Source organism: Tamandua tetradactyla, chromosome 8 (assembly GCF_023851605.1).
Source record: "Tamandua tetradactyla isolate mTamTet1 chromosome 8, mTamTet1.pri, whole genome shotgun sequence".
Classification (NCBI taxonomy): domain Eukaryota; kingdom Metazoa; phylum Chordata; class Mammalia; order Pilosa; family Myrmecophagidae; genus Tamandua; species Tamandua tetradactyla.
Window position 1 is genome coordinate 11,880,765 of NC_135334.1, and position 22,754 is coordinate 11,903,518.

A 22,754-nucleotide genomic window follows, 5' to 3' on the forward strand; every position below is an offset into this window, starting at 1 on the left:
ACTCTAAAGGAGTCCAACCTAAGGCCTCAAAATGCTTGTTTTGTCCTCTGATTTAAGTAGAATAAAGTAGGCTTCCCTGTGTAATTTTAATTTTATTTTTTATTTGCATGGGCAGGCACTGGGAATCGAATCGGGTCCAGCATGGCAGGCAAGAAATCTGCTACTAAGTCACTGTCACGCCGCCCTGTGCAACTTTTGCCCCCGGGTGATCCTGCTTTCTCCAACTGACCCAGGACTTTAGCTTGCTCCCTCTAGGGGCTCTCTATAGTTTCTTTCCAATGCGGTAGAGAGAGATCCAGAAAAGACAATTCTTTAATTCAGTAAAAATGTATTAAGTACCTGTTTCAGTTTACTAATGCTGCCAGAATGCAATATACCAGACATGGTTAGCTCTTTCAGTGAGGATTAGGTTATAAATTCACAGTTCTAAGGCCATGAAAATGTCCAAATAAAGACATCAAGAGGAAGAAACCTTCTCTGAAGAAAGGCTGCTGGCATCCTTTCTCATGCAGGAAGGAACATGGCAATGTCTGCTGGTCCTTCTCTTACGGTTCTGGTTTCAAAATGACTCTCTCAGCTCCTGTGTATCCTTCTTGCTTCTCCTGCAGTGTTTCCTCTCTAAGCTCTGTGGGCTTTTACTGTCCTTTATTCTCTTTACAAAGCACTTCAGTGAAGGATTAAAACCTACCTTGAATGGGCTGGGTCACATTTCAATTCAAATGCCCTAAAAAAAAATGGTCCCACCCACAATATGTCTGCCCCCACAAGAACGGATTAAAAGAGCATACTCTTTTCTGGGGTACATAACAGATTCGGGCAAACACATTATTTATTATGTGGCAAGGAGGGCTCCAACATTGATCAAGAAAGACAAGATCTCTGCTCTCAAGGAGAATAGTCTAATGGAATAGACAGTAAACAAATAATTATGAGTGATAAATCACTCTATTCTAGATCCACCATTCAGTTGTACATGTAAACAAAGTAGTTTGAGAAAAGAGAAAGCTGAGCAGGAAGCAAGGAAGAGATAAGATGGGGATGTCTGCCACCAATCAATCCCTTCAAGAGTTCTAGCTTTATATAAGGTGGATGCCTCAATGCATCCATCTTCTCAGCCTAACTATATCCTGGATAGAAGCTACAGATCAGGGTATAGCTTTCAATCGTCCCTCGTTAATCCCTTTACCCCACTTACAATTTATGTAAATTCTCTTCACTTACGCATTTGAATGAGAAAAGCACGACTGATAGAGGCCAACACAAAAAGACTATTTACAGAAGTGTGGGCAGGATTAAGGAAACAGAAAAAAGGGAAAGTTGGTGCATCCATGTTCTAGCAACAGAAGATTGCTACATATATATATACATACATATATATATCCCTCTCTTTTTACTCTCTAATCTTCCATTTGCTAAACCCAACTTAAAGCCAAATCCCAACAGTATGCAGGTGATAAAGTCCATAGAGTTCAGTCTTCTGAACTCTATGGACATCATATAGATAACATCAAAGAAAGGCTGACTTGGAGAGGCAAATGGACAATAATAAGCCAATCACACCTCACTGTCAAGGACACTTTAAAAAGAAGGCAGATACCTTTTAAATTTTATTACAAAGAATATGCATTATTTTAGTAATAAGATATATTTTTTAAAAGTAGGGAAGATAGTCCCATAATAAATATTCATTAGCCTTCATTGGTGGAATTTGCCATGGGTTGTTAAGAGGACCAATCTGCTTTAATAGGCTACATGAGAACCTCTTGGCACAGCCCATTGTGAGGAAAATATGGTTCTAGAATTCTCAGGAGCTCTGGTGCAGCTTCAGCAGAAGCTCCCAGCTCTGTTCACAGTTTCTTGGGTGTCCAATACCAGAGGGTATCCTGGTATTGGGGAAGCATCTCCCCAACTCCAAATGAATATGTTTCTCTTATTAATAAGTCTTTATCTGCTTGGATCTGCCAGAGGTAAGTCCTCTACCTAAGCTTCAGATGGATATGTGAGGGACTTTCTTTAAGGTGTTTCAGCCATTGGAGAAGGAAGATGAGTCTCTTAGTTACCCAAATCAATCTGACTTAGGACTGGATAACTAAGCAAGCCCAACTCTGAGAGCTCCTGAACCAGCTGATTTCTCCTAGTTATGGTTTTATAGTCAGAGGGTCACAATGACTTTGGACAGAGCTGTCCTACCTCTTTTCAGCCACTCAACATTTTACCTGATGCTAAGAAATGTGGGAGGACTAAGGGTTCTATAGAGGTCCAATGAAAGTCTGTCACAAAAAACTGAGTATGGGAGATACTTGGGTGGTTAATGTACCAGGGAAAGGTAAAAAGGGTTGGAAATGTGCCAAGAAAGCCATCTCAGAACACAGTGGAGCTATGAGCTAGAAACCTTACCAACCTCTCCTTAATGGCTGTATTCTATCTCTATGACAGTACCTATTTCATGATACCCTCTCTATGATGGGCTATGTTCCCTCCTGCTTCCTACAGAAGAGAGAAATGATGTGCTCTGAGCCATCAGTTAAAGGATAAAGTCTGTTTCCTATAATCTTGGCTCCCAGAGATTTTTTGCTCTTGCTTAATCAGACTTAAAAATTATCCACATGTTATGTGTCAGCCACAAAGAAAAACAATCTTAACCTACAATAATGACAGAGAAAACAGATTAGATTGTTTATCCAAGCCTCCTTTCTCTACTTTTGTTAACTGTTGAAGAATCAGTCAAGCAGATATTTTGGGGACACGTTTTTAAAATAAAACCCCCTGAAAACCTTACCATGTATCATCTTTTCTTTATCAACATATTCTAACCCTGGTCTTTTAGGAAGACACTGATTATAAGGGTGTCAATGTACCCACCCACAGTAGGACTCTTACGGTGACAGACTCTCTGGAGTCTTAGACTACATCAGCCTCATAGATTCTCTCAGCTTTTAGCTAGGATTAACAACTCAGTCATCCTAGTCTATTTGTTCCCCTCTAGCTTGCTTAGTTTAATAAAAGGGAAATAATGAAATTGCTCTTTTGATACTTCCATTCAATTAAAGTGAAAGTCATACTTAAGGAATATTTGCCTGACAGTCATTAATGGTACAGATTAAAGGCAGAGAAATCTGGCCAGGAGAACGACCGGCTAAAAGTTTTATTTCCCAGTGAGTGGTGGGAAGGAGAGAGAAATAAAATTGAGCACCTAGCCAATGGAATAGGTACTTGCCAATTTATCTTATTGAATACTCATGACAACAGCATGAAGTGAATATAAATGCTATGTCTGAAGGAATCTCAACTCAGATATACATAAGCAAAGATGTTTTTTTCTTAATAATTGATAACAACTTTGCTTTCTGAGTCCCCAACCCATATGGCTTTGGGGTCAAGAGTAGGAAAGAACTTGATCTTGCCAAATAAAGGTGTCTTAATCCCCTCTGATAATTTTTTGGGGGTTGGGCAGATATTTATTATAGACTTCCTGCAGTTTAAAATAAAATTTGTTCTTGTCCAAAGATTACAAAGATTAAAATCTTCCATCCTCAACCCAAGGTAGAATTACTTGACTACTGCAAACTAATTGCTTTCTCTCTGCCGCTTCTCTCTTCATTCTTTTGGCCTTTTACCCATAAAGGATGTGGAGGGTAGTTTGGAAGTGGACTTATGATGATATGAGTTGGTACACTGATTTCCTAATTCTGATTTCATCAGGGAGGCACACTCATTTCTTTTCAAGTGCTTTTGGTGGATAGATGAGCCCCCCTATGCAGGTCTTAATATTGTAGATCTTCGTCTCCTTCCTCTCGGTCATAGAAGGTGGTCTCTGTGTGTTTCATTAAAACCACATCTGCCCTTCATGGTCACTTGGGTTAGTTAATTGACTTTCCCTAACATCTCCACTATCTTCAGATGCCTGATCTAAGCCCACAGGAAACCGAATAATCCCACAATATTAGTCTCACTCATTCTCTAGTTTTTCCTATGTCTCTTCTGTTCCTTCTCCACTCAGGAACATCGTCAGGTCAGCCTGATGAGGCTTCTGGCTCTATGGATCATCAAGTTTCAGTTCCAGAACTTCCAGGTGAATTCTTTTCACTTATAAACCCTTTAGAAGGTGAGGCTTTTCATGAGCAGTCTTTAGGCGAAAATGCTTTAAGTGAGCACTCTGCCAGTGAGCACTCTTCACTTGAGCACTCTTCCAGTGAGCACATTTCTGGCGAGCACACTTCTGGTGAGCACGCTTCTGGTGAGCACGCTTCTGGTGAGCACGCTTCTGGTGAGCACGCTTCAGGCGAGCATGTTTCAGGCGAGCACGCTTCAGGTGAGCACTCTTCAGGCGAGCACGCTTCCGCTGAGCACACTTCCGCTGAGCACACATCCGCTGAGCACACTTCCGGCGAGCACACTTCCGGCGAGCACACTTCCGGCGAGCACACTTCGGGCGAGCACACTTCCAGCGAGTATACTTCCAGTGAAAAGCCTTCAGCTGAAAAGTCTTCAGTTGAAAAGCCTTCAGCTGAAAAGCCTGCAGGAGAACAGCCTTTGGGTGACCAACCTACAGGTGAAAAACCTTTCAGTGAACAGCCTGCAGGTGAAAAGCCCTCAGCTGAACAGCCTGCTGGTGAACAGCCTTCGGGTGAAAAGCCTTCAGGTGAACAGCCTTCGGGAGAAAAGCCATCAGGTGAAAAACCTTCAGAACAGGCTTCAGGTGAAAAGCCTTCAGCTGAACAACCTTCCAGTGAACAACCTTCAGGTGAACAGCCCTCAGGCACACCATCTTCAAGCTCATCATCTTCAGGTGAGCCAAACTGCATGCTACCAGTTCTCGATTTCAGATGGAGAGTGAGAAACACAGTAGAAAACCCAATTTTAGAGAAGGAGTGTAAAGGAAATAATAGTTAACACTTCACAAACATCTCTTTCAAAGACACTCTCTAGCTTTTTTCCTTGGAGGGGAGATGACAATAACACCAAGAGGCAGGATCCAGGTTTGTGGGGCCTTAAAGCCTAAACAATACAAAGACAAAGTGTCAGCAGCCCCTCCAACTCCACTCTATATAAGAAATCACAAATACAAAAAACACCCACAGCTTCACTGCAAGGGGCTTAAGAAAGTGCAGAATCCTCAACATTAATCTTCATTAAACTCACGGTAAATATGCCTCTTAACAAACTAGCTAGAAGGCTGTAATTCGGAAATCCTGTAAAGAGATGGCTAGTATAGCAGCTGTGGTTTCTATTAATTTGTTTTTAAATATGGATAGTTAAGCATACAGACACTTTTGTGTATTAGATCCAAAAGTACGTTTTCAGGACAACTGCAATTCTATGGTTCTTACAAAAGGGATTGTTCGAGGAAGGTAAACAAAATCCAAGGATATCTCAAACATAAATACTTTATACTTCACCCCATTACATAATTATTATTCTAAGTTTTCAAATGAGAGAAATGAGGCTTAATAAAGCCTAATGTCACACAGCTAGAAAATGCAAATCTTGAATTCCAAACTCAGGTTTATCTGACTCCAAAGCTTACATCTTTCCACTTCTTTAGGTTAAAGGGAATGCCCTTTGTGACAAATTCACCAAAAAAAAAAAAAAATGGTGCAGACTATTCACCATTTTTGCAAAGTTATACCACTCTAATAGTTTGTTAATCAAATTTGACTCCTGGTGTTTGTGCCTTGTGTGGGTGAGAGTATGATAGGGAGTAGTAGGGAGAGACAATAAGATAAATTCCACTTTGTGCCTGTTAAGTTAGATATATGATAGGCCTCTAATTATAAATGTCCAGAAAGCCAATAGGGATATGAACTGGAGGAAAAGTCTATGTTAGATAAATACGGGATTGATCAGCAATGAAGGTCATAAACGAAGCAGAAGGAATGAATTTCCTCTGCAACAGAAGACAGAATATGCTCTATAGGACACAGGCCCTCAGAACCCCGACAAGAACCAAGCAATGAATGTGCTGTATCCAGGTTACTTATTGCTATCATCCCTCCCCAGAGAGATAATTCAAGGTTACACACGTGGTCCATAAGAGAATTTCATCAGGCTTATCTTAAAATTTCAGGTGCAGCATTAAGTTGCCACACATGTGCTTATATGAATGATCAAGGAAAATGTCTTCGTGGAGAAGGTGTCTGCACCACCCAGAATTCCCAGCAATGCATGTTAAAGAAGATCTATGAAGGTATGTGGGATTTCATGAGGCAATCTTTGCCAAAGAAGACATCAACCAACTTGAGCACTGATGGGGCAGTACAGGTGGAAAGGGTTTAGGAGATTCAGGAGAACTTTATTATTTCAATTAGGAGTAGAAACCCAAATGGATAAACAAAATGTGGTGTATATATATGATGGAATCGTACTCAGAGGTAAGAAGGAATGAAGTCCTGAAGCAGGGAACAACCTGGATGCACCTTGAGGATATAATGCTGAGTGAAATAAGTCAGATACAAAAGGACAAATATTTGTATGATTTCACTAATATGAACTAATTAGAAAGTGCAAACTCATAGTCATAAAACTTAGAATATAGGTTACTAAGAGACAGAATGAGGCTAAAGAATGGGGAGTAGTTGCCTAATATATACAGCTTTTTTTTTTTTTTTTTTTTTTTACATGGGCAGGCACCGGGAATCGAACCCGGGTCCTCTGGCATGGCAGGCAAGCATTCTTGCCTGCTGACCCACCGTGGCCCGCCCATATGTACAGAACTTTTAATGAGGTTGAACTTAAATGTTTGGAAATGGACAGAGCTGAAAGTAGCTTTTTATTGGGATTATAAGTATTAGTGCTGAACTGTCGGTGAACATGGCTGAAAGGGATGGTTTAGTGTCATATATGTCACCAGAAAGAAAGCTAGAGATTAAAATACGGGATTGTATAACAGTGAACTTTGTGGTAGTCGATGCTTATGATTAACACTACAAATACAAGTAAGTTATTTCATGAACTAGTATGATACTTGTACAAAGAGTTAATAATAGAGTGGTATGGGGGAAACAGTACCTATTGCAAACTATAGAGTAAAATTAACAGTAATATCTTAATATTCTTTCATTAATAGTAACATATGTACCACACCAATATTAGGAGTCAAGAATAGTGGGTGATAGGGAATATGGGATGTTTTGGGTTTTCTTTTTTTGTGTCTATTTGATAATTTTATTTTTGGAGTAATGGAAATGTTCTAAGATTGATTGTCATGATGACTGCACAACTAGGTGATAATACTGTGAGACACTGAATGTATACTTTGGATGGATTATATGGTATGTGAATATATTTCAATAAAGTTTTCAGTTTAACAAAAAAAAGAGCAGAGTCCCAGCTACCAGTGGAGGGACTAAAGTCCATCCTAGGCCCAAGACATCTCAAAAAGATGACAAAGAATAGAGACATAGGCCAGCAAAGTTCTATACCAGGGCACTCTCTGCTACCATAACAGCCTTTGATGTGACCAAAGGCTGTTAGCAACCATGGAGTTCATAAGTGAAGCAGCCTGCCTTGTTTTTACACATAATTAAGGAGAGGCAGAGCCAGCACCCCACCCAAGTTGGTTAAAGCTCTTCTTAAGGAAGATCACTCTAAAAGTAGGTTAGAGGAAGCAGGGGAACTGATAAAGTGCTATTGCAATATTTCTAACAAAAGGTGATGAGAGCTTGATATTAGAGCAGTAACTGAAGACTTAAGAATCTCTCCATGTTCTTTGACTCATTCTGCATTTCTCCTTCCTCTAACCACACAAGTCACCACTTTCTGAAAAAAAATTTTCATGCTTTTATGCATTTTCTCTAGTTATTCTCCAACCGGGAATGGTCGTCCCCTTTCCTTCTGTACCTATCAGAACCCTGCCCATTCATCAATGACACTTCTTTCCTAAGAAATTCCTTGATTCTATACCCTCCCCATAATTAAAATATAAAAATTAATCATCTTTATTTTCTAACAGAGCCTATAACATGGTTTATCTATCCCACCTCATGTGAGTTATTTTTATGTTTCTATTTTTCAGCTCTTGAGTTCAAAGTCCTTGGTGTTATTATATATTCTTTATATTCTCCAGTGTCTAGCATAGTTCCTTGCATGTAGTAGGGGTGCTTAAAATATTTGATAAAATGAAATTAAATAAATGGGAGAAACATAGAGTAGAGCTGACAAACTTCACAACCAATTGGATGAAAAGGGCAAAGGAAGGAATCAGAGATGACACAGATATGAGGAGGTGATATAGAACATATAAAAGGGAATCTCAGGAAAATGGGTTTGGGGCAGAAGTTTTGTTTGGGGCTAAGAAAATTTTAGATGCTCTTATATCTGTATAGAGCTAACATCACATAGTTGGAAATATGAGACTTCAACTTGCAAGATCAGAAATAATTGGAGAAAGAGTGGACAGAGCAGTAGGGAAGACTCCATCAGGAAGAGAGTTTCAAAAAAAGGATGTTGTGAAAAAGGTCAAGAAGAAGAGTCCTAAGAAAGGGCTGCAAAATTTCATGAGTAAGCTCCAGTGACCTTTGAGAGTGGGAAGTTTCAGTATAGTGGGGTTATGATTCAGAATGCCAGGAGCCACTGAATGGGAAAGAAATAAAGGTAACGATGACAGCAGCTTCCTGGAGACCTTTGTGCTGAGGGGAAGGAGAAAAGCAGGAGAGTAGCATAGTCAAGAGAAAGTTTCTTTGAAGTTGGGGAAACTTGAGCATGTTCGTAAACCAAAAAGGAGCCTGTACAGAAGCAGGCAATTGATGGGGAAAAGGTCCCAGAGGAGGTAGAAGCAAAGAGGGAAGCATATGTAAGTGGAAGGAAGCCTTGCCCATGCCTGTACGGTGGGGACACTGGGAGCCAAGGATAAAGGCAAAAGTTGGGGAGAGAAAACTTTCGGCTCACTACAATCTGTCTTTGCTTCTTTTAGGTGGAAAACTCCAATTCATGGTTCAAGGGTGTGAGAACATGTGCCCATCTATGAACCTCTTCTCCCATGGAACCAGAATGCAAATTATATGCTGTCGGAATCAATCTTTCTGCAACAAGATCTAGAAGTCTGTACCCTTCCCTCCCTTGCTTCTTGCTCTGACTCAGACAGCAAAAGGCCATTTCCATCACCCTTATGAACGCAATCTATATTTAATTTTTTCTGCCTCAACAACTCACTACATCTGCCTCTGCCTACGTTCTGAACAGGATGCTCTCCCTTACCTCTCCTATTCATGTCCATTCTTCTCTACTCCATCTTCCCTGCTTCTTACCACTCTACTCTCCACATATTCTTGATCTTCTTTTTCAATAAATTCTGCAAGGATAAAGAACACAGACTCCAAGCAGACTTATTTTCCTTTCAGCCAGTTTTGGAGATAGTCTGAACTAACACACTATTAACAAAGTTAATGCACTTTGAAACCATTCAATATTGGTGAAAGTCAAAGTTCTGTAGAGACAACAAGGAGGAAAGCAGAGTAGGAGTTAATCTTTATGGGGTGTAAAGAATATTGCAAATCCTTCTCTCTAAACCCCTAACCTCAGCCCAACCTTTCCATCACTACTTCCCTCCACCTTCTCTCACTTATCATGGTGTCAAAAATTCAGCCCTTCTTTGGCTCTTGAGAATTTTCAGTTTTCAACAAATCCACTCTTAACACAATGTTAACAGGATTCCTTACATACTTCCTTACTACATAAACATGTAGCAGTTCAGAATACTTGCATTTCTCTTTTTTGCATACACAAAGTCACTGAATCATCTTTCAACATAGAAGGAACAGAGAGGCAGGTTTAAATACTATAGTAGTCCCTCACTTTATCTTAATAAGTATAACGTTCACTTCACAGTGTTTTCACATATATGGTCTTCTCTAATCTTCAGAAAACACCCCAGAAACAGAGAAAGGAATGATATCATTTTTTATAAAAAGATACGACATAGGGATTTTTCTTTTCATTCTCTATCATGTTCCAAACTTGTCTAGGTTTCAGAGCTAGTGACAGCCAGAGCCAGATTTCAAAACCAAATCTGCATCACCTCAGTCTGAGTTGTTTCTACCACACAATGAAAAGTTGTTTTGAAATTGAAACAATCCTCTCCCACACAGCACACCTTTCATTTCAGACATGTTTCCCATATTGCCTCTATCCTAACGTCTGTGGGATGGTCTTCACAGTATCTTTTGCAGGGCAAAAGCCTTTAATTTTGATAAATTTCAATTTATCATTTTTTTCTTTTATAGATAAGACAGTGTTTCATATTTAAGAACTCTTAGAACTGTACACGCAAAAAAACTTGTCTTACTGCATGTAAAATTTTGAAATAATTTAAAATACATAGACATTATATGTACATGACATAGGACTATGACAATCCTCCCCCTCCCCACCTACATGCAAAAACAGTCATATTGGCAGCAGAGTCCTCAATGGCAATACTGTAGCCTGGAAGACAATAGAACATATCTGCAAATTTCTGAATGAACATGTGATCCTAATCCAAGATAAACCATAACTGAAAAACAAACACAAAATCCTGGAACTAAAATCCAGAAGAATTCTCAATGTGAGTTATGATTTATAGGGGAACAAGAAAATAAATGAAAGCTTGCTTCTTGATGTTTTTTCAAAGGAGGGGATAAAATAAGCCATACATGTTGAAAGAAATAAAGTTTAAACATGTTGTTAAAATGTAAGGGCGGGTGACATCATCAATATGATGATATAAGACACCTACTAAAAACCACTCCCCAGAGATTCAACAACAACAAAAAAGGACAAATCTCACTTGCTCAGTATTCTGGAGGAAGGTCAAGACTGGAGAAGGATCCAACAAATGCTGAATTGAAGAAAGAGAAAAATGTCAGGTATTGATAGCAGGTCAGAAAAATATATATATTCAATATAATCCTTTAAAAATGCTTACTATAGTCTCCAGTAGTTGGAAAAAGAATGTTTTTATTATGTTCACCTCACTCAAGCAGTCTTGAAGTTATTTTAAGCATAAAGAGCGCATTTTAAAATAGTTTGCTATTGGTCTAATCTAGAAAAACTTTCTGTTTCCAGAAACCCTCCCTTGCTCTGGCTTGCAGGAATGAAACATTGTATGAACTAATATCAGCACCTTCCTCCCTTTTGAAGGACAAGATCAAAAGCCAAATAGCCAACAAAAAGAGAGACCCACAAGATAACAGGACACGCTGACCAAACAGTTTTTCCTCTTATTTTTTTTTCCTCTTCTGCTTTCTTACAGACCCTGAGCATTTCTTTGCTTGTTTGGGGTTATAAAAGCTCAAACCACTCTTCTCACTCTAAACTGGTCTTGGAAAGTTTTTTCTCCAGTTCCTTTATGACACATCTTCAAAAAATTCATCTTCTCACCAAGATAAAGAAACTTGTTCCTATGTTTGATGTGGGATCAGGTGGGCCTAACTATTTAGGTCCATGCTTTCTGATGATAACAATAGGAAGCTTTTCTGACTAGCAGGTCCTCTCCCCTCAGTTGAGAAGTGCCCAAAGACAATGGTCAGGATTCCTCCCACCAACCACCTGGGATACCAACTGTAAAATCTCTCACAGCAGTGAGGCAGATCCCTATCTATACCCAGACACAGAGACCCAAGTCTGCAGGGACCCACAGCAAGACTCAAGTTGCTGGGTAGGGCAGAATAGAAAAGAACACCAAGGGGGAGCTTCCAAAATGGATTATTAGGGAGGTAACAGCCAAATCTACGTGTTTCCCAAAGGCAGCAAACAGCCAGGCAGAAATGTCCAAATCAACTGTTTGGGAGTTGGGAAACAGGGGAGGACATTTCAATGCCCAGGCCAGTGCGGTACGTAGGAATTGAGAACACAGGGGCAGAGACTGCAATCCCAGCCATGGATCTTGGTGCCCATATGTGACTCTTGAGGGAAGCAGCAGCAGGAGACCTGATCCTTGCCTGGGAGGTTGCTGCAGAAGGGGGCAGCCACAGTAGTCCTCTGCCATAAGTACAGAGGGAGACACAGCCCAACATCGAGCCAGATATTGGCTAATGAAGTGAAAGCACAGGAACCCTACAATCTCACCCCACCCAGTCAGATGCTACAGGGTTCCACAAGTTAAATATCTTCTGAGAACATACAAGTAACCAAAGAGTGCCATCTGCTGAGAAGGCCAGAAAGTGCAGTGGAAAAAAGCAGGTCCTTTCAGAGCCTCTCCAGGCCAAATCCCAGGCCCATTGAAGCTGGTCTACACCACCTGCACAGGTATCCAAACCTGTTTTTGCTGGGAAATACTGACAATCTGTCAGAGCCATGTCCTAATACAAACCTAGGCAACAACTAAATCCTAGGCAAGAGAGAAATCAACCTTCAAAACAGAACCATCAAGATAATCAGATGACCAGAAAACAGCCAAAGATCACAAGACATACTAAAACACACGAAGAAATGGTCAAAGAAAAAGTTGGAGACACAGAATCTGTAACAATTAATCAAAGATGTTCAGACAAATCTCCTGAATCAATTCAAAGAAATGAAGAAAAAGAGATAAAGGATAAGAAGAAGCTAGGAATGCATAAAGAAGAATTTGAAAGAATACATAGAAAAATAATAGGAATTATGGAAAGACTGTAGATGAAATTTAAAATATATTAGAAACACACAACAGCAGATTTAAAGAAGCAGAAGAAAGGATCAGTGAGCTAGAAGATAAAGCAAACAAATCTGAACAGACAAGAACAAATGGAGAAAATAAATTTTTAATTTGAGCAGGGTCTCAGGGTAAAGATTGACAACACAAAGCACGCAAATATAAGCATCATGGGTATCACAGAAGAAGAGAAAGGAAAAAGGCCAGGAGGAATATTTGAGAAATATTGATGATGAAAAATAGCGATGGCTAAATATCTCCCAGCCCTTATAAAATATATAAATATGCAAAACCAAGTAGTCCAACATACTCCAAACACAATAAATCTAAATAAACCCACCCTAAGACACATTAATCAGATTGTCAAATGACAAAGAGAAGGAGAAAATTCTGAAAGCAGCAAGAGATAAATTAATCACCATATACAAAGGAAGACAAAAAGACTAAGTGCTGATTTATCATTAGACACCATGGAGGCAAGAAGGCAGCAGTACAATCTATTTAACATACTGGAGAAAAATTGCCAGCCAAGAATTCTTTATCCAGCAAAGGTGTACTTCAAAAGTGAGGAAGAGTTTCTCCAGAAAATCAGCTAGACCCATCTCCCTACCCCATACTATAGACAGCTCCTTCCAACATGAAAAAGCTAAAATGGGTAGAGCCCAAATACCCCTAAAGAGTGGGGAAAAAAGATCAAAGGTGATGGTGGAGTTATGCAGAGAAGGTAGGATTTAACAAAAAGATATGATTGCTGAATCATTATATTGATATTTCTTTTAGTCTCCAGTATCTTAGAGCAGCTAGAAGTAAAAATGTAAAATTGTGGAATTGTAAACCATGCCAAACTCTGAAATCTGTTCTACAACTCATTGTTGTGCTGTGTTTTAAAATTTATTGCTTTTTTTGATATACTTTATTTTTCACAAAAAAGAAAAAAAAGTCAATTGTGATGATATAAAAATATTTACTCCTTCTAGCCTCCAATGTTCTAGAGCAGCTAGAAGGAAAAATCTGAGACGATGCTATGGTGGCCCATTAGAAACTCTGAGATCTGTCCTATAGCAATTTGTTGAAGAGTGCTTTGAAAATTATTGCTTTTTTTTTCTTTGCTTTGTATATATGTTATATTACACAATAAGAAAAGTTAAGAAAAAAATAAGGGAGAGTTTTAAATATTCACAATTAAATAGAAGCTGAGAGAGCTCATTAACAAGAGACCAACCCTACAAGAACTACTAAAGGGAGTTCTTCCAGCTGAAAAGAAAAGAGAAAGAGGCTTGGATTAGGGTGCAGAAATGAAGAGTATTAGTAAGGATAACTAAAAGGATAAAAAGAGAGAAAAAAAATAGATCCAACAAATAAAAGCCAACAAATAAAATTATGTAAGTACTGCCTTTATATTAATAACACAGAATGTTAATGGATTGAATTCCCTAATCAAGACACAAATCAGCAGACTGAATAAAAAATACGATCCATATATATATGCTGTTTACAAGAGATTCATTTTAGATACAAAGATACAAATAGGATGGAAGTGAAAGGATAGAAAAAGAAAACGCACACAACAAGTAACCATAAAAACATGGGATAGCTATACTAATAGCAGACAAAATAGACTGCAAACGCAAAGATGTTAAAAGAGATAAAGAAGGCAATTATAGGGGCAATTCACCAAGAATAAATAACAATCATAAATGTTTATGCACGGGACTTCTGGGAAGATAGCAGAATAGGGTAGACTGGATTCACCCCTGTCCCACAGGACAAGACAGAGAACAGGTAAAAATTACCAGAACTGCAGTCCCAGGGGTGAGTGATCAAAGAGGGTTTTTAATATTTCATAGGGAGGAGAGAGGCGGGGAGATCAGGGTGGGTCTGATCAGCCATGACTCCCACCAGGAGCGGGTACAATGACTGAGAAGCAGAATGGTGAACTGCGATAGAGTTCTATGATGGAATATGTTGCGACTGTATAAAGGAAGGATGTCAAAAGAAATAAAAAAGGAAGGTTGTTGAGAGGCACACAATGAACTAAATAAAACTTGGGGACAATGTAGTGCCCAAAATAAGTCGGAAACAAAAGAACAAATATGCTAAGATCTCTTTCAGAAAACTTAAAAGTGAGGCCTAGATTGTAAGTCCTTATAGAAGCCATACTTAGTCTGAAGTTCTAAGTGTATTTCTAGATTCTGAGACATTGAGCTATATGTGTATCAGCTGGTATTTCCCTGGAAATTCGAGTAACTCTACGACACCTAAGACCCAGAAATGGAGTGCAGCAGCCCTGAAAGTTAGCATACCTATATACAATAACAGTTAAAGTAACCAAAAAAGAGATCAAGCCTCAACTAGAGATAAAAACAAAGCCAATCTGGCTGGGACTAAGGTAAATCAGAATACAGGGTAAAAGATGATAGTATATGTACTCTAAACCTTCACCTACTGTATGAGACCAAAGAAAGAGAGGTTTATTATGTCTATAACCTAAATTTCTTCTAACACACAATCTAAAGCAACCTGTCTGGATAGCTCATTTAAACAATCCAAACTCCTAGAGGCTAGAATGGGAATAAGGCCTTACAAATCTGTATAATTCAATGTAATACCTGGGTACATCTTACACTATGGTGGGTTGACAATTAAAAAGTTTTGGTAGAGTCCTTTAAGGGAAACCCCAGGTACCCTCTCAACCACTAGGTACTCCCAGGAAAAATGGGCCAAATCCTTGATTTTGAGTCTTGCCCTTAGGAAACTTATTTCTACCTATAACAAAGACTAACTGTTGCTTCCATGAAAACTATTTTGCGGCTCAGATGTGGACTCTCTCTTTAAGCCCAACTTAGAGTAGTTCTGTAACTACTTGTTGACATGTACTTTTAAAATTGTTGCTTTTTCTTTCTTTTCTATGTATATATATTTCACTATAAAAAAGTTTTTAAAAAAACTGTTTATGCACTTAATCCAGGCACCCAAAGTACATAAGGCAACCACTTGCAAACTGAAGGGAGTAAAAGATGACATATATAGAACATTGCACCCCCAAACATTAAGATATATATTTTTCTCAAGTGTTTATGGAATATTCTCCAGGATAGACCATATGCTGGGGCACAAAACAGGTCTTAATAAATTTAATAACTTTAATTAATTTAAAAGGATTGAAATTATACAAAGCATTTGCTCTATGATGCAATGAAGCTGAAAATCAATAACTGTATAACTGGAAAATTCACAGACATATGGAAGTGAAACATGCTCTTAAACAATTGGTGAGCCAAAGAAGAAATTGCAAGATAAATCAGCAAATATATTAAGAAGAATGAAAATGAAAACACAACACATCAGAATTTATGGGATGCAGCAAAGGCAATGCTGAGAGGGAAATTTCTAGTTCAAAACACCTGCATTAAAAAGAAAGAAAAAGCTAAAATCAACAACGTAACTGAACCACTGGAGAAACTAGAGAAAGAATAACAAACTAATCCCAAAGCAAGCAGAAGAAAAGAAATAGACTAAGAGCAGAAATGAACAAAATGGAGAATAAAAAAAACAAAAGAGGGAATCAATAAAACCAAAATCTGGTTCTTGAGAAGGTCAATAAAATCAATAAACCCTTATCTAGACTGACAAAAAAAAAAAAGAGAGAGAGAGAAGATATAAATGAAATCAGAAATGAGAGGGGGATTGTTACTATGGACACCAAAGAAATAAAAAAGATCATAGAGGATACTTTGAACAACTGTATACCAACAAACTAGACCACTTAGATGAAATTGACAAATTCCTAGAAACAAATTCCCATACTGACTCAAGAAGAAATAGAAGACCTTGACAAACCAATCACAAGCTGAGAGATTCAATCACTGAGCAAAAACCTCCCTACCCCCTACCCCCAATAAAGCCCAAGACAGGTGGTTTCATAGGCCAGTTTTACTAAGCATTACAAGAAGAATTAATGGCACTCCTAACCAAACTCTTCCAAACAAATTGAAGAACAGGGAATACAACCTAGCTCATTCTATGAAGCTAATACCAAAGCCAGATAGAAATACTATAAGAAAACAACACTTCGGACTAATCTCTTAAATGAATATAGATGCAACAATACTCAACAAAATGCTTGCAAATCAAATTCAACATCACATTAAAAGAATTATAGACCATGACCAATTGGGTTTTATTCCACATATGCAAGGATGGTACAACACAAGAACAATTAATTAATGTAACATACCACATTAACAAATCGAAAAGGAAATTAAAAGATTTTCAGATTGTATTAAAACAGTAATTAAAAGAGGCACATTTTACACATGCTTTAGAAAAGTTTTTAAGTGATGGAGGGGGTTTGTGGCAAGATGACAGAGAAGAAAGCTCCAGGATTCAGCCTTCCACCAAAAAAAACTATTTAACAGGCAGGAACTGTCCAAATCAACCATTTCAAAAGTCCAAAGTCCAGCAGAACATGTAGAGCATCCAAGCAACAACAGGAGAAAGAGGCTGATAAACTACAGTAAAGACTAGTAAATTGCTCTTTCTTCATGGTAGTTACTGGCAACATAATAAGGAATCTAGCAGCAGGCTGCCATGGCATCCAACCAGTCTAGCTTACTGGTAACAGAAAGGGACATAAAAATACTCTAAGAAAACCAATTAATGTAATAGGCCACATTAACAGAACAAAGGGGAAAAAAACACATAATCATTTCGATTGATGCAGAAAATACATTTGACAAAATCCAGCACCTCTTCTTTAAAAAAAAAAAAATTCTGTTCTTTTTCATGAATTAAATTTCTTCTCTTACCTCTCTGATATACTTTCTAAAAATATTTTTATTGAGAAATCCTCACACACATACATGCAATACATGGTGTACATCAATGGCTCACAGTATCGATAGTTGTGTATTCATCACCATGATCATTTTTTAGAACATCTACATTACTCCAGAAAAATTAAAAGAAAAATCTCACACATTACATACCCCTTACCCATCCCTCTCACTGACCACTAGTATTTCAATCTAGCCAATTTATTTTACTCCATATGCCCCCTATAATTTATTGATTTTGTATCTTTTTTTTTTTTAACTCATTTGTCCATATCCTGGGTAAAAGGAGCATCAGACACAAGGTTTTCACAATCACACAGTCACATTGTGAAAGCTATATCATTATACAGTCATCTTCAAGAATCAAGACTACTGGAACACAGCTGAAGAGTTTCAGGTACTTCCCCCCAGCCACTCCAATACACCGTAAACTTAAAAGGGATATCTATATATTGCATAAGAATAACCTCCAGGATAACCTCTCAATTATGCTTGAAGTCTCTCAGCCACTGAAAATTTATTGTCTCATTTCTCATTTCTCTCTTCCCCCTTTTGGTCAAGAAAGCTTTCTCAATCTCATGATGCTGGGACCCAGCTCAGCTCAGGAGTTCTGTCCCATGCTGCCAGAGAAATTTACATCCCTGGGAGTCATGTCCCACGTAGGGGGTAAGGCAGTGAGTTCAACTACCAAGTTGGCTTAGAGAGAGGCCATATCTGAACAACAAAAGATTCTCTGGGGGTGACTCTTAGGCATAATTATAAGTAGCCTTAGCTTATCCTTTGCAGGAATGTTTCATAGGGGCAAATCCCAAGATCGAGGGCTCAACCTATTGATTTGGTTGAACTGTATTACAGTAGCCTTCATTCTTGAAGATGACTGTATAACTATATAGCTTCTCAATGTGACAGAGTAATCGTGAAGACCATGTGGCTAATGCTCACTTTATCCTGGGTATGGACAGATAAGTTAAAATAAGGGCAAAAAATAAAAAGAGGGTGGATTAAGGGGTAAAAAAAAAATTGGGGTAGATTGCAATACTAGTGGTCAATGAGAGGGAGTGATAAAGGGCATAGGATGAATAGATTATTTTTATTTCTTTTTCTAGAGTGATGCAAATGTTCTATAAACAATCATGGTGATGAATACAAAACTATGTAATGACATTGTGAGCCACTGATATTGATTGTATAATTTGGATGAACTCTATGGTACATGAAGATATTTCTTTTTTTTTTTCACGTTTTAGGAAAGTCCCTTTAGGTACTAGAGAAAAAATATGCAACTATTGAACTTTCCCATCTGGGAAAACCCTGATATGCTCTCAAACACTAAGGACTCTCAAATTAATAGGCCAAGCCCCTGATACTAAAGCTTGCCCTTATGTAACTTATTTCTGCAGTGGAGAAGCTAAGCCTACCTATAATTATGCTTAAGAATTACTTCCAGAGAACCTCTTCTGTGCTTACTGGTGGCCTCTCTCTCTCCAACCCCATCTCTGCAAACAAACTCATTAGCCTTCTCACTACATGGGACACGACGTCCAAATGTGTGAGTCTCCCTAACAACACCGGACATGACACCCAGGGATAAGCCTGGTCCTGGCACTGTGGAATCGACAATGCATTCCTGACCAGAAGAGATACAACAAATATAGCAAAATAAGGTATCAGTGGCTAAGAGAGTTCAGATAGGGTAAAGAGGCTATTCTGGAGGCTACTCTTATGCAAACTTCAGCTAGATATTGCTAATTGCTATGGTTTGCCAAACCCCAAACAAGATCATTCTTGTTAACCCTAAAGAACACCCAGAGCTCTATCTGAGATCCTACAAAAGTATCACGCACTAAGTTTCATTTTCAGAAACCTAAAATGGTTTTAGGTTTCTAGGTGGTTCCTAGGCCAGATACATCCTGAAACCCAGAGATGGCAGTACCTCCAACATCAACCAGTTCCATCCCCCATGACAAAATGTCAACACCCCTTTTCAAAATGGAAAAAGTTAGAATGGGCATAACCAAACCCTAAAGACTGGGAGGGTAAAAAGGAGAAGCAGGAATCATAACAGAGAAGTTAGGATATAACAAATGAGTATGACTACTGAATCATTATACTGATATTTTTTCTTAGTTTCCAGTGTCAAGTAGCAGCTAGAAGGAAAAATCTGAAATTGTAGAACTGAACCCATACCAAACTTAGAAATTTTAACTACTTGTTAAAATGTATTTTGAGGGTGCATGGGTGGTTCAGTGGTAGAATGCTCACTTTCCATGTGGGAGAACTGGGTTTGATTCCTGGACCACGCACCTAAAAAAAATAAAGAAAGAAAAAAAAAAAGAAAAAAATGTATTTTGGAACTTATTGCTTTTTTGTTTATATGTTATATTTCAAAATAAAACATGTTAAAAAAAAAAAGATCCTTCCACAAAATTTTTCTTATCAACTCAGAGAAAGGAATATCATTGGATTGCAATGGCAGTCTTCTTGTCATAGAGGCTAGGGGAGAGAGGCATATTGATCTGAAACAGTAGCATCTCATAGTCTTAAAAGAGAATTCTTTCAAAGTCCTGAGTATAATCAAGCATAACATTTAAAGACTTTTGTGACTTGTTTCAATGATCTGATAAAAAAAGAAAGAAAAAAAAAAAAAACTAAAAAGACTTATCCTGATTGAGGTGGGCCACACCTGAACTAAAGTAGCCTCATCAAAAAGTCCTATTTACAATGGGTTCACATCCACAGGAATGGGTTAAATTCAAGAACAGTTTTTCTCTAGTACACAGAGCTTCAAACCACCACAAGTACTTAGAAGGAAATTTATAGCTTTAACTGCTTATATGCAATACATATAATCGACAAATGGACTAGCATCTCCAATATTATGAAACTATAACAGAGATATAATCAGTAAATCCAGACTGAGGGAAATTACATGGTAAACAGCTCATTTTTTTTCAACCAATAAACTGTCAGGAAAAAAGAAGAGAGAGAATGATGGAGGGGAAAATTATGAACTAAAACAGACCTAAATGGCATTAACCAATTTTAAAGAGACTACTTCATTTGGATTTTGACTCAAAATAAACTGTAAAAAAATAAGAATTGAAAATGGGAACACTGATTGGATATATGATACCAAGAAGTTATTGTGATAATGGTATTGTGTACAGAATAGAGTACAGAATCAGACCCACAGATATATATGATATTTAACCTATGACTAAGGAGACTGTGCTGGTTTGAAAGGATGTATGTACCCTAGAAAAGCCATGTTTTAATCCTAATCCCATTTTGAAGATAATTGTATAATGAAATAGCTTTCACAATGTGACTGTGATTGTGAAAACCTTGTGGCTGATGCTCCTTTTATCTACATTATGGACAGATGAGTAAAACATATGGATTAAAAATAAATAAATAATAGGGGGAACAAATGTTTAAATCAGTTTAGTAGATTGAAATGCTAGGGATCAATGAAAGGGGTATAGAAACAAATAGGGGAAACAAAGGCTAAAATATATTGGATAGATGGAAATAAAAGCAGTCAATGAGAAGGAGGGGTAAGGGGTATGGTATGTATGAATTTTTTTCTTATTTCTTTTTCAGAATTGGTGCAAATGTTCTAAGAAATCGTCATGATGATGATGAATATACAACTATGTGATGATATTGTGAGTGACTGATTATATACCAAGAATGGAATGATCATATGGTAAGAATGTTCATGTTTGTATATTGTTTAAAAAAAATAAAACAAAATTAAAAAAAGAGAATGTCATGTATGGTCCTTGTTTGGATCCTGATTCAAACAAATAAATGATTTTTAAAAAAAAGAAAGAAATGCCTCTTCAGTAATAACTTTGAATGTTAACAGATTTAAATTTACCAATTAAAAGATACAGATTGGCAGAATGGATTAAGAAACACGATCCAACTATATGTTGCTTTTAAGAGACTCATCTTAGACACAAGGATACAAATAGATAGAAAGTGAAAGGATGGAAAAAGAGTTTCCTTGCAAGTTGTAACCAAAAGAAAGCAGGAGTAGCTATACTAATATCACATAAAATAGACTTTAACTGTGAAGACATCATACGAGACAAAGAAGGACACTATGTATTGACTAAAGGGACAATTCACCAGGAAGATATAACAATCATAAATGAATATGCTCCAAATCAAGGAACTCCAAAGTACCTAAGAAAGACACTAGCAAAAATGAAGGGGGCAACAGATGTTTCAACAATAACAGTAAGAGACTTCAATACACCACTTTCCTCTATAGATAGAACAAACAGACAGAAGATCAATAAGGAAACAGAGAAGTTAAACAACTTGATAAATGAGTTAGACCTAACAGACATATATAGGTTATTACACCCCAAAATACCAGGATTTCTTCTCTAGTGCTCATGGAACATTCTCCAGGATAGATCATATGCTGGGGCACAAAACAGATCTTTATAAACTTAAAAACACTGAAACTATTCAAAGCACTTCCTCTGATCACAATGCAATGAAACTGGATCTCAGTAACCACCAAAGAATGAGAACCTTCACAAATACATGGAGATTAAATAACACAATCTTCAACAACCAGTGGGTCAGAGAAGAAATTGCTAGAGAAATCAGTAACTATCAGGAGATGAATGAAAATGAGAATAAAACTTATCAGAACTTATAGGATCAGGCAAAGGCTGTGCTGAGAGGAAAATTTATTGCCTTAAATGCCTATACTAAAAAACAAGAAAGAGCAAAAATTGAAGACTTAGCTGCTCACCTGGAGGAACTTAAGAAAGAACAGCAAACTAACCGCAAAACAAAAAGAAGATTAAAGCGGAGTTAAATGAATGGGAGAACAAAAGAATAATAGAAAGAATCAATCAAACCAAACATCGGTTCTTTGAGAAAATCAATAAAATTAATGGACCCCTAGAAAAACTGAAAAAGAAAAAAAGAGAGAGGATGCAAATAAACAAAATCAGAAATGAGGAGGGGTGTGTTACCATAGTTCCTGAAGAAATAAAAGAAATCATAAGAGGATGCTATGAACAACTATACACCAACAAACTAGACAACTTGGATGAAATGGACACATTCCTGGAAACACACAAACAAGCAACACTGACTTGGGAAGAAAGAGAAGATCTCATCGAACCAATCATAAGCAAAGAGATTCAACCAGTCATAAAAAATCTTCCTACAAAGAAAAGTTCAGGGCCAGATGGCTTCACAGGGAAATTTTATCGAATATTTCAAAAAGAACTAACACCAATCCTACTCAAATTTTTCCAAAGAGTTGAGGACAAAGG

General features: G+C 37.7%; 2 protein-coding genes and 1 long non-coding RNA gene across 9 annotated transcripts in view; 1 reads left to right on the forward strand and 2 right to left on the reverse strand.

Annotated features, from left to right (window-relative positions):
• CHEK1 (checkpoint kinase 1) overlaps positions 1 to 22,754 on the reverse strand; it is a 161,558-nt gene that overhangs the window by 111,608 nt on the left and 27,196 nt on the right. The gene's annotated exons all lie outside the window — the stretch shown is intronic.
• ACRV1 (acrosomal vesicle protein 1) lies at positions 1,786 to 9,305 on the forward strand. Its single transcript, XM_077112525.1, has 4 exons — positions 1,786 to 1,967; positions 4,001 to 4,789; positions 6,068 to 6,187; positions 8,912 to 9,305. The coding sequence occupies exons 1-4, from the start codon at positions 1,790 to 1,792 to the stop codon at positions 9,034 to 9,036; spliced, it is 1,212 nt and encodes a 403-aa protein (XP_076968640.1). The 5' UTR covers positions 1,786 to 1,789; the 3' UTR covers positions 9,037 to 9,305.
• Positions 10,381 to 12,462, reverse strand: LOC143644058 (uncharacterized). Its single transcript, XR_013156488.1, has 3 exons — positions 10,904 to 12,462; positions 10,766 to 10,816; positions 10,381 to 10,422 (listed from the first exon to the last, which is right to left on the reverse strand). It is a non-coding gene; the product is annotated as an uncharacterized LOC143644058 (long non-coding RNA).

Excerpts from the sequence above, each read along its gene's own strand:
- ACRV1 (XM_077112525.1), top strand. The coding sequence starts at position 1,790 with ATGGTTCTAGAATTCTCAGGAGCTCTGGTGCAGCTTCAGCAGAAGCTC. Across the intron at positions 1,968-4,000 it reads TCTGCTTGGATCTGCCAGAG|GAACATCGTCAGGTCAGCCT; the intron begins GTAAGTCCTCTA and ends TTCTCCACTCAG. Across the intron at positions 4,790-6,067 it reads TTCAAGCTCATCATCTTCAG|GTGCAGCATTAAGTTGCCAC; the intron begins GTGAGCCAAACT and ends TTAAAATTTCAG.